This window comes from Zosterops lateralis, assembly GCF_965231275.1.
Source record: "Zosterops lateralis genome assembly, chromosome: 5".
Taxonomy (NCBI): Eukaryota; Metazoa; Chordata; class Aves; order Passeriformes; family Zosteropidae; genus Zosterops; species Zosterops lateralis.
The window spans coordinates 49,606,871-49,619,372 of NC_139766.1; the positions used below are offsets into that span (position 1 = coordinate 49,606,871).

Consider the following 12,502-nt stretch of genomic DNA (forward strand, 5'->3'; position numbering starts at 1 on the left):
GCAGAGGCCAAAATACAGGGGAACGTTGGTGTCTGACTTGCTCAATGTTTGGTTTATATATGGCCTGAAACTGCCAGCACTCCACCTGGGACGCTGTGTGAAACTTTCCAGCAGTGTGGGGTTTGTCTGAGCTGGGCTGCTTTGTGTAAGACCAACAAACTGCCCACCCAGGCACCACGCAGGCCAGACCTTCAGCTTGCACAACTCAACACTGATCTGCTGCCTGAATATATACTCACAGAGGAAGTTGAGATCTTTTTCTCCCTCACTTAAGTACATTTAAATTTGTTCCTGAAAAGCAAAGTAAAACATGATTCCTCAGCAGAACAAACTCAACAGAAAAGTGCACTTAACATCACTTGAAATAGTGACACTTTTATAATTGTATGTTTATACAAAAAAGGCTTAGTTGTAGAAAGTCAATTTATTCTTGAAATAAACGACTTATTTACAAAGATAGGTACTTTACAGTTTTACAAAGCAGGCAAAATTCTTCTCAGAATAAGGTACCACAACAGTGACAAATTCATCACTGTCTAAATGCAGTTTATTCCAAAAAGAAATCTACAGCAATCATGAAACTAAATCATCCCAATCACATAGTAAAATGCTGTCCCTTGCAACTAAAACAGTATAAAAGACTTTTTATCAGTCATGATCTAGATTAAGCATCTGCTATACTTCTTTCTTCTTGAGTATTAATGGACCTACATTATCTCCTGTTAATTCATTGTGCTTGTTGTGGGAGCCATCACAGACAGGGAACTGGAAAAAAAACATAGACAAGGAATTAGCATAATTCTGTACAGCAGAATTACATGATGATTTCTGTATTTTTTCCTACACCCTGAGCACTCTGATAATGTTGCTAGTTCCTCCTGTGATGTCCTGATTCAAACTCCCTGCCTCCTATCAGACACAGGATACTAAGGAAAACAAACACTGTTAATGGGTAGCTACGTTTGTGAGATCCTAAAATAGCTGTTCTTAGACACAAAGTCAGGGACAAAGCCTTTTCCATGAAAGAACAGCAAACAAAGCAGCCATCACAGCTACAAATGGATTTATTGTGGACCTAGTAAAAGTGCTCTTAATAGATTTAGTCATTTGCAACCAGAAAGTATTTTTTCAAGAAAAGCCGAAATACTTGGCTGAAGTGATTAGTCCAAAGTGAGAACAGCTAAGTAAGCTTCTTCAGTTCAAGGCAAACATTTTTATTAAAAAAGGAAAGCATTTGGTCCAGAGGAAACAAAAATAGAGTGTGTCCAGGACATTCAAAATTGAATCAGGAAATGAAAGCTGATGCTAGATGAAATAAACTAATTTACATCTAGCTGATTTGGGGGATATGGAATATCCCAACCAGTCATGTCACTCCTCTGGACCAGATGGAGTCTCCCCCACCAACACAGGCCCAGCCTTATTTTCATTCTAATATGAACAACTTTCTAAGCATTGTTTTTTGCAAAGTAAGAGTAGTTATCTTTTAATTAGTTGCAATGTATTTCCAAATAATAAAACAGGTTTGCTTGGTTTATTCTGCTTACGTGTGGTCATTCTCTAAATGTTTCTAGAAAAACCCTACTGTGTTTCTTTCAAGTTTCTACAGTTGCTTTCTTCATGTAGATGGGTTTGTGCCATTCTGCAAAGTTCAGGAACATGTAACTCCAAACAAAGGCAACAGCTCAACACAGAACCCACCACCAAAACACTGATAAAAATATGCAAGTTTCAATCTCTAATCCTACAGCAGCACAATGTCTTACCGTCTTTGAACGCCAACACCTGCAGTAACCTTTCGTGATGCACAGATCTTCAATGTTTATCTCATTCACTACTTTGGGATTTTCCTTCTGGATCTTGAGGTTAATCAAGCTATCCTTCTGCTGTTTCTTCTTGGGGAGGAAGGGACGAACAGCAAGGTAACCGAGCAAGGCCAGCACGCCCAGGAAAGGCAGTAACCGCAGCCATTCTGAAACTAAAGATAAGGTGGGATTTAGGGGGGCTCCTGACACCACTCCAGGATGGTGCAGCATCAGCTACTTTCAGATGGCTTAGGCTGAGGGGATGGAAAGGGGCTGCTCAGTTAGCAGGGCCCTTGGGGCAAACAAGATTCCATTGGTGAGTCTCAAAGAGAAGGAAAAAAAAAAGACATAGATTAAGTCCTAGGATTTACTCCAGCCAATGTAAAAATCTGACTCCTAGAATTTAATCTGAAATTGAATTTTATCACTCTAGAAGATGATTCAATACAAGATAATAAATACAAAACAAATAAAAGATTAACTAAAATGGGCAACTGTAAAGCACTGGCAAACCTTCACCAATCTTTTTGGTTTTATTTTTTAGACCTCTGTTTGCTCAGAGATCTGCAACCTATTTCTACAACACAGAGAAAGAAAGACACCTAACATCAGTAGGTCAAGTCACAGAAAATTGCTTTTTACCAAGGTAAGGGACTACATTTGAGTACTGGTAAAAAAAGTATCCATTGCAGATGTGGCTGCTCTGCTACATCATTATATATCTCCTAGACACACTGGTGAGAGAAGACTTACTGGACTTTTTAAGAAATGCATCAACAATTAGCATTTATATATATTTATATTTCTTTATATATATAAAAAAACATAGATAGACTATCCATATATATAAGGTGGACCCACTTTTCCAGCAGAACATGCTGTGACAATACTCCAGTGCAATTTAAATACCATGGTGCACTGAAGGTTGAGAGCATTTTTCTAAATTTCTGGAGAATATATTAAATCTAAACACTCACATAGAAGGGAGTTTAAAAATATTTTAGAAGAGAAAGAAAAAAGTATAACGAGCTGGAGCACAAATGGCTGCACAAGCACTTTTAAGACAAGACACTAATCAACTTACTCTTCTAAATTATTTAGGATCAGAATATAGCAGGATTTTGCCCTGCAATTTGTTTTTTGAAATTAAGATGTACAAGAAAGAAAACACAACAGAGCAGGCTAAGGCTGCCAGGTGGGTTGTAGCCCTGAGAAAATACATTATTCTGTATGGCTTGTACTAGTAAAACACATGTTTATGCTAATACTTCTCCAGCTAGAATCCAGTGGGGTTTTTTTTAAGCATTTGAACTAGACCATGTAATGAAAATAATCTGTGGGAATAATTTTTTGTTCTTTGTTGTCCTTGATGTGACAGCCACATTAAGTGCATTTATCTGGAAATGTATCAAAGCTGTATAAATGCTAAAGGCACTGCAAGAAGTCTCAGTAGTCATTTCCCAACTGCACCCGCAGCAGTCTCTACACACCACAATTCACAACATTCACTAAGACTCACTGCAATACATTCATCTCTGATGCACTTTCCTTAGTTCCTCCAACAAGCTGCAAGTCCTAAATAATAATTGACACTGAGATACTTAAATGTTTTCAGCTACATAGAATCCTGAGCCTCCTGGACAGCAGTGCCTGTTTGCCTTTTCTATCATTACTTTTCCAGAACATTCCATCTGGGATCCAAATGCACCTGAAGGAATGACTTGGAATGTACTTCAAAGAGAGGAAAAATTATTGGTCACTGAAAAAAAAAAAAATCCAAACTTTGTATTTAACCTGACTGTTGGCAAAAATGTGGATCTCTACAAATCGACTCCTCTGAACTCCAAGACAGAAGAGACATTTCAAGAGGCACTCCAGGAGCAGGGCATCTATCAAGTGTGTGGGGAATATAACCGGGCTAAGATTGACACACAAAAAGGACACATCTCACACTCTGGTACAGCATCAAAATCAGAACAGTGGTCATGTCTCTGGCTGACTCACAGAGTCAGTTGGGTTCATTCAAATGGAAGAGGAACATGATAGCTGTAACCTCTCAGAAAGGAAATTAGAAATAAACATTAATAGGATGTACAAGGCTATTATTTGGGATGGTTATTATTTAATATTTGTACCAAGATAACTACTGATAGTTTTGTCTTCACTAGTGAGTAAATTCTGTGCTTACTTCTAATCTGGGAGTCTCTGGACAGCCCCCAGTTACATTCATGTAGACACTTATCATAAACTGGCTTGTTATTGCCCAAAAGACTGCCTGAAGCTCCTAAGTTTAAACTGAAAAATCAATGTGATCATGTTCTAAGGCATGAGATACAAGACACTGTCAGAGATCTTTAGGCTGGGTGAGCAGGGATGGGAAAACCCTTCATCCAAACTAATGCAATGTCTTCCTACAGGTGTAGACTGCTCTGGTTTTGAAGCCATTCATACCTTTCTGAAGCAGACATAGGGCTATTCACAAGACTGTTTATTTTCACAGCTGACAACTCAGAATTCAGCCATTACACTGATTCTGGAGATTCTTTATTGATTCTGCTGCATGGGGAGAGGCAGACTCTGGAGACAGAAATTAAGGGTAGTGTATGGAACAGATCAGTCTTCAGACTTGTGTTACATAGAGACCAATCCCAAAGATAAGCCCTGGAAAGTATTGGAAACCAGAGAATTTCAAAAAGCTGAAGCCATGGATATTTTCAAGGAGAGGTTGTCTTAATTTTTAGTCCAACAGTAACATGTCCAAAAACAAAACAAACACATACACTGTGAACAAAGGTACAGACCAGCCACTGAGAGGAAAATCAAAGCAGGTATTCCCTGATTGTCTTCCATCAACTACTCCTTTGGTATCTTTGACTTAATGTTTCAGATACATTTTGTGGAAATAAAAAGGCCCAAAAGCAGCTTCTTACTCAGTAACAGCTCAACTGCAAAACAAAATTTTAACAAGTATTAGCTACCCATCAAAAGGAATATTGGAACTGTACTTGTATATTCTGTGATCTGATAACGTTCTTCATGCAAATTCGAAGTACTTACTAATTACATTCTCTTCAGAACTAATAAGCAGATCTATCCTGGTTTTGGTTCTTTGTTATTTTGAGGTGAATGTCTATGCCACATTAATGACATCTTCCAGGACAAAAAGCAATGCTGGCATGAGACAACACTGTTCATTTCACTGAACTTGAGAAGGGAAGGCTAAAGAAGCAAAGGCAATGAAAGAGGCTTCTGAGCAGCACAGCGTGATAATTTAGATATCCACTTTCAAACCCAAGGTCAAATGTTCTTTCCTTCCTCCCTCACTGCTTTTACCTTCAGGAGATATGCACTGGTCGTCAACAGACTTTCTCTTCAAACAAGCAGATTTTCATTCTGGTTTTCAAAGGTCACAACAGACAACAGATGTCCAGATCTTTAACCAGAACACTATATATACAACATCCTACAAAAAACTCAAGGTGTTCCATGTACTTTTCCTCTGTTGTTTCTGCAACTGATGCACGACAGGAATTGAAGTTGCATCTGCCTGCAAGCTAGTGAGAGTTTACAGAAGCAACAAAAGAGTTAAGAAAAGATGCCACTGTTCCAAATCTGGATTCTGGCCTGCATTTGCAAACAAGGTCTATGCTGCCCAGTGTTTCATAGTGCTGGTCCCTGAAAAATTCAACAGATCCCACCAAAGGGCAAATATTAATGCACTTTAAATGGTTTTAGACCAATGTTACTTCTCACTTTCCAAAAAGGAGCAAAGTATGCCAATTGCCAAAGAATATACTTTGTAAATTGTAATAGTAGCAAACGCAAAAGGGAATGATATTTTTTTCTACTCTCTAATAGTCTTTCCCTAATGATAATTCACTGCAAAATAACCCCAGGACTGGGAATCCCCTGCTCTTAGAAGATTGTAACTTTAGGACAGGAAAAGACCACAGCACAGAAAAGGCAGCACTTGCTCAAGCAATTTTCTCAAATGAAACTTAAGACTGACAGCAGCTCTGCGTGCAAGTAAGCACACGACTCCTCAATGACCAATGACGTTTCAATGACTTTCAATAACCTTTACACACTAAGAAATGGTATTTTTTAAATTTAGGTGCCTAGGATGCAGTGTCCTACAATATCCTTCTCAAAATTCTCACTGTGTTGCATATCCCCTATACCATAACTTGAAACACATGTACAGCTTTGCTTTTTTCCCTCCATTTTCATTTATATTCACCCTGGGAGGAAGATGTATAAGCATGGCAGCAGATACTAGTCTAGCTTACTATTGAAAAAAAAATTCAAATGTAAAAATGTTATCTCTATAGTCATGTATTTTTAAATATACCTTTGTCTCCTGTTTTTAGAGTCCATCAAAAAAATCACTAAGAACTAGAGGCAGTGAATTTTTCAGGTATGTTCATTAAATCCTACCAGTTCTCAAAAGCAGTTTCTGACTCAGCTCCTTTTGTTTAATATTTTTGGGACTGACATTTCACATGTTTGGTCTACACTTAAGATGTCAGTTGTTTGCTTATTGCCCTCTCTCCAAATTTGAGGAAGTACCTTGAAGTCAATGGGGTAAACAATGTGACAACAAAACAGTTCTCCCCCATCGATCATACTGTGTAAAAACTCCAAAGTCCTGATTTGGGTCAGAATAATAATAATAATAATAATAATAATAATAATAATAATAATAATAATAGAATCCTGTTACAGAAAGACATGGTTAGGTAAGTGAGGCAGTAAGGTACTAAAATATTACTAAGCTTAACAAATTTTAAGACGAGTTGTGGTTACAAAGACAATTGACTTCATTAGGAAAGCGCCAAATACCAGAAATAGGAGAAGATGGATTGTTCTGTAGTTTATGCTCCCCTACCTCCCAACATGGCAGCAGCTGAATTTCTCTATTTGATAAATATAATTAACAGCTTTTTCATACCAGAGAGTAATTGTGGAAGAAGAACGGTTAAATTAAAAGATATTTGATTGTTCCTGAAGAAGATAATGAGACTCGCAGTTCACAAGCAGCATGAACACGCTGGAAAAAAAAGAAGTGCTCAAAGCCAGCTTTAAATAAACTGTGCCTGTTCTAAATTTAACAATTTTCCAACACTGTTACGGTCATGGTGTTAGTGCTGCAAGATATAAGGTTGATTCTGCACTTTGATAACTTTTTCTACTTCTACTTTCCTTGGAGAGCATTCCTTCTTTCCTGTCACCGAACTAATCCCGTCATTTGCCACTGCCTGAGGGCCCGCCTGTGCACCCAGAGCCTCAGTGTGCAGAGTACTGAGCACCCACAGAACTCCTCACTACTCACTTTTCTCTCTTGTTCATTCTGCGACACGGCTACAATCAATGAACTGGTGTTTCTACTCCTTCACGCAGAAAATACTTACATAAATCGCTAAATTAAAAAAACCACCCTAACTTTATGTATTGCGGCAGGTTCCCAGAAGGCGGTTTCTTTGGTTTAACTCGGTACAGACGCTGTGAAGAAGAGGAAGAGGCTGTGCTTTAGGCCTCTGGTTAAATTCCACTCCGTCGCGGCTCCCCGGCATTGGTTCCCAGAGGAATTTCAGACGCGAAGGTTTCACTCTGTCCCTGCACTTCATCTGGCAGCTCCCCCTGCCCCACAGGGCACCGACTCCTCCTGCCGGGTCACCCCCTGCTGCACCAGTTCCAGGTGACGGGCCGGGAGACGGCCAGCGATGCCCGGGAGCGAGGGGCGCCAGCCGGACCCCAGGGGGCGGGATCCCCGCCCAGGGCTCCCGCTCCCCGCGCCTACCTGTGAGGCGGATGAAGCCGCCGACGCTCTCGGGCAGCGGGAGGCGCTTGAGGTAGGCGGGCAGCTGGACCTTGACGATGCGGGCCAGAGTCTCCAGCACCATCGCCGGGCTCCGCCGCCGTCCCCCCGCGCACACCCCGGCCCGCGATGCGCACGCGCCGCGGGGGTGGGGCCGCGCATGCGCACACGGGCAGCCGAGCCCCTGACCTTCCCGCCGGCGCCGCTAGGGGGCGCTGCCGCCGGCGCGGGGAAGGGGAGGAGCGCTCCCGCCGCCAGGGGGCGCGCGGGCGGGAAAGGGAAGGGAAGGGAAGGGAAGGGAAGGGAAGGGAAGGGAAGGGAAGGGAAGGGAAGGGAAGGGAAGGGAAGGGAAGGGAAGGGGAAGGGGAAGGGGAAGGGGAAGGGGAAGGGAAGGGGAAGGGGAAAGAGAAAGGGAAAGGGACAGTTGGGGCCGTGAGGGACCATATTTAATAATATGTGGCTTATGCTTTACAGGTTTTATGTAATTACCTGTCATCACCCTGCTGCATTCAAGTTGTATTCCGTGTTGATGGTCTTATAAATATTGAAGTTAAAAGATTGAAAATTTTTCTTCATGTGGATGAAGTAGGGTAACATGAGTGCTGAGAGGTTTAAAGTTACAGGGAGAGGCCCACCCACCTCGTGTTGGGCAATAATTTGCACAGAACAAGACCTATCACATCCAGTTGTTTGCTTGTTTGTTTGTTTGTTTGTTTGTTTTCACTTTATTGTTATGCCTAGGAGACTGGTCATTTTTTGTCATAGAAAATCCTCTGTATAGGCAGATAAAAAAGTGGAAAACATGTAGCTGTTCTGGATCAATTTAGACAATCCATCCAGACCTGGAGACTCTAACATTAATCCCTTGGTCATGACTACACCATTTGATTCAAGGTGCTTTGCACCTTGTGAATAAGTGAATCTACCAAGTGCTAGTACCATATAGCACAGAGCACAAGAAAGCTGAAGCAGCACAATTCTCCAAGACCTCCCTCCCTCCTTACATGATCCTGACTGAAGTACAGTTCTCTCTCCTCCCTCAACATACTGAAATCCCACCATATCTGCCCAAATCAACTGTGTACTTTTCCTGCTGGAAAATACTGGAAGGTAAGTTTAGGATAAATCCAATTTATTTGTGTTTCTGACCTATTACTTTTCTACCTGTGACCCTACCTTGACATTTCCTGATGAATCATCATCTTTAGGTAGTGGGAATATTCCTGTAATTTCAAAGTATCGAAGTTCCCTACCTCACCTTAATTTATCAATGTAATGACTGTGTCTGATGTCCTAAGATGATTCCTTCTTGTCTAGGCAGATTCCAGCTATTAGACAAGATAATGAAAGAGTAAAACACTTGGTTATTCCTGAAAAAAATTATACATCAGATGTCATGATGTGTAATTGTGAGACTTGGTGAGACTTTCCGAGGGAAGAATACATAAGGTAAATACTCCAGGCCTAAATCAAACACCTTCACACTGAAGTTGAGAACCTCTGTCCTACCCTCCCCTCCCCACATTATTCTTCTCTTTCAGCCAGCACAGCTCACATTTTGGGGAAGCTCCCAAGCCCAGCTGTGCTGCCTTTGATCAGTGCTGCACTGCAAGTCCATGTCCAAATGTTGTAGAGAGGAATTGCTGTCCCTGTGCCCCTCCTGTTGCGTAGGGATCAGCTGACATGATGGCTGATGGATGGCTTTTTTGGTCAGAAAGTCATTGATTATGGCAAACCTATAAAGAAAATGAAACCTGAATGAGATGCTTAACCAAAGCAGAAGGGAAAAGTGGTCTTCAGAAATCCAGTTTGAACCAGAGCACAGGAGATGTATGTTCACCCTGCAATTTGGCTTCAGGCTTCCTGTTTGCTTTAAGGTGGGAAATGTAAGCTTCAGGCTTGTTCAATCCTGCAGGAAAGAACAGGGTTTTACACATTAATCCATCTTCAGGGACCATATTACAGGTTCAGAACTTAAGATTAGTCAACATCAGAAGATTTATCAGACAGGTGTGACATCTTCTTCTGTTACACATGTTTAGCACCCTACGTGGACATTCTTATTCCAGAGGCAGATTGCTTCTTTGGGATTTTTTCAGTGTATTTTTCAACTCAAATATCAATATTGTTTGGTATCTGGAAAATTTTCTCACTTTTTTTGTGGGGACAGTAACATGCAACAATTCATTCTCTATATTTAGTTTCAGCCTGTGAGCTGTTAAAAAGTAGAGATTGCCTCTGTGTGTTTCATGCTAAATTTAGCCACTGAACCCCTGATATTGGCAGGACATGTAGAATTTTCTGTAATAAAAGAGCAGCACACAAAAAGCCCAAACATAGATACTTGAACAGAACCTAGGTCACTGTATGGAAAGATGAATATTGCTTTCAGCACTAGGTATCCTCTATCACTGGGATTTTTATCTAGCAAGAACATTGCAGATAAAATGGAGCAAGGAGCCCATATGAAGAGATCTCCATCGTTAGGGCTAGCTCAGGTCTTTGACATGAAATTCCCCAAGCATCACCCAAATGAGAACCAGCCCATGCTTTGATAAGAATGGTCGAAAAGTTCATGGTGCAAATGAATTTTGGCAGAATCTGTTCCTGTCACTACAACATAGCTGTACTGGTACAGCTCACAGCAGAAATAAGAGCTGCCTTCAGCATCCACTACCTGGATGGTCCTGGTCCAACAGACTGAGGATAGATGAAAAGAATCTGTTTGTGTTCCTCCTTATGTTTCCCTTCAAAAATTGCTCCTTTTCCCTCTGCCCTTAATTCAGTTGTAAAATGAGATAATATTTAGTGGTCTGTCTAGAACATGTGAGATTTGCAAAGGAGAAGAACATTGATAAATTACATATATTTATTTTATTTTACCAAGTACATAACAGTAAGGATAAAAGATAAAATTTTCTGAGGCAGCAGACACACTGTTCTTACATCAGTAAAACAAGCCTAAGTAGCACAGTAATTTGCTCAGTACTCTTTCATGGTAATGAGCTTTTCTATCAAGAGGATGCCTGGTGTTATTTCAGCCCTTTTCTTGGAATTGGTATTGCCATTTTCCAAACTGACCACCTGGAATAATCTCTGCAGCAGGCTAAAGTACTCTGCTAACTAAAAACTACACTCTCACTGAGGTGCTGGCTTCTGTGATCTGCAAACACAAGTCTCCTGTCGAGGAGGAAGCTAGATCTCTCTCTTTGTATTCGAATCATTTCACAACGGGGTGTGAAATGCTGTTCCTGCTGTATGCAAAGATACCTCTCTCTTGCTTCCCCAAAAGCAAGCAAAATCATTACACCCCAGAAGAGCTGTAGGAACTGTGATTCGCTTCATGCAATGTCTCCATCAGCTAGCTATGCAGCTAGCTGATGTCAACATCCAACTATTAAATAATTGAATCTCAAAAAATAAGCAGACTGGCTTAAATTTGGATGAAACCACATAGATTACAGTTACTTTCCTGTATTTTATGCATAAGAACACTGCAAGTGAGTTGCAATAGCGCTGCACACAGGTTAGGTTTTTATTTCAGTTTTTTTACATCCAGAGGTTTAGTTCTCCAGAGAAAAAGGCTGAGAGAGTTGTGCCTTCACTTGGCTCTGAGACCTGGCACCCTGAGTGGCATCTGCCGGTGTTTATTGAAAATAGCTACCTGTCCATGGTGGGCAAAGTGTTTGAGAGAAAAATAAGTTAAGGAAACAAATCACATTTATAAAAATATCAGTGGGATAATCCTGTGATAACATAATGTTATATTATAAAATTACTACTAAAATGAGCATGGTATTACTTTCTAATCTAGCTAATGTCCAAGAATTTTACAAGGTAACCATTATGTTTTGGAAGGAGGTGCTATCATAATTGCCTAAGTAACTGCAGTGTCCCACTAACAGCATGTATTATTGTTGTATTTTTAAAACCCCTGCAGCTTAGAATGGCACTTATTGTTGGAGATTGTAGAGAATTAATTTTGAAAAGACTGAAAACAAGAATGTAAAGAAAAAATGGCTAGATTTCTAAGAACTGCATCAGGTTTCAACATGGTCACTTTGTGTATGAGAGAACAGAACAGTAGACACTGTTTTTATTTATTCAAGAAAAATGCCATTTGTTGATCTCTCAGCCATGGGTTTAACACTTTAATTACATCCTCTCTCGCTACTGCTGGGGAGTGGGAAATGCTACCCATGAGTTGGGTATAAAACAAAGTTAAGTAAATCCCCAGCTCAAGAAAAAGTAAGTGTATTCAGAGCTAACTTCCCAGATATCCCCAGCCAAAGTTCAGTTACTTTCTACCTACATTGTATGGGTTTTTCCAAGCTGGAGCTGTCTTTTTATGAAGTGGTTATACTGGGAATGGTTTCTACAGCTACTCTAACAGTTGCAGGAATAGCACAAGATGAAACTGTGAATATTCACTGAGTTACCCTAAGTTGAAATTGCATTTATTAAAAGCATAGAAAGCAACAAGTTGTATGACATGAAACTGTTGTAAAAATCATCAGTCAAGTAACACTAACAATGCACAAGAAACTACACAGACAATGTAATATTGCAATGAGTTTTAAATTTTGACCCACTACACAAATCACCCAATTTTTCCATCTGCACTAGGTAGCTGATCCAGTATGTACTGCTCATGAGGATCCAGAATAATCTGATCACATACAGACTTGCATAGATTTGGAACTTCATTGGCTTCCAGGGAGCTGCAATTTCACAAGTTTTACTCAAATCAGAACAAGTATCCTTAGGATTCACTAAAATGTTCATAAGAGACCAGATATGTTATTGATTTGTAGCAGGTTCTGCCTGGTTTGTTGCAATAAACCAGACTGCAAAATCCCCATATTGTCCCCTGGGAGGA

General features: G+C 40.4%; 1 protein-coding gene across 1 annotated transcript; it reads right to left on the reverse strand.

Moving 5' to 3' along the window:
• Nucleotides 1–405: 405 nt before the first annotated feature.
• CISD2 (CDGSH iron sulfur domain 2) lies at nucleotides 406–7,746 on the reverse strand. The gene is made up of 3 exons (XM_083861264.1): nucleotides 7,606–7,746; nucleotides 1,767–1,978; nucleotides 406–765 (listed from the first exon to the last, which is right to left on the reverse strand). Exons 1-3 carry the CDS (start codon nucleotides 7,706–7,708, stop codon nucleotides 676–678), a joined length of 405 nt encoding a protein of 134 aa, XP_083717390.1. The 5' UTR covers nucleotides 7,709–7,746; the 3' UTR covers nucleotides 406–675.
• Nucleotides 7,747–12,502: the final 4,756 nt, after the last annotated feature.

Excerpts from the sequence above, each read along its gene's own strand:
- CISD2 (XM_083861264.1), bottom strand. The coding sequence starts at position 7,708 with ATGGTGCTGGAGACTCTGGCCCGCATCGTCAAGGTCCAGCTGCCCGCC. Across the intron at positions 1,979-7,605 it reads CGGCTTCATCCGCCTCACAG|TTTCAGAATGGCTGCGGTTA; the intron begins GTAGGCGCGGGG and ends CCTTATCTTTAG. Across the intron at positions 766-1,766 it reads GGTGTTGGCGTTCAAAGACG|TTCCCTGTCTGTGATGGCTC; the intron begins GTAAGACATTGT and ends TTTTTTTTCCAG.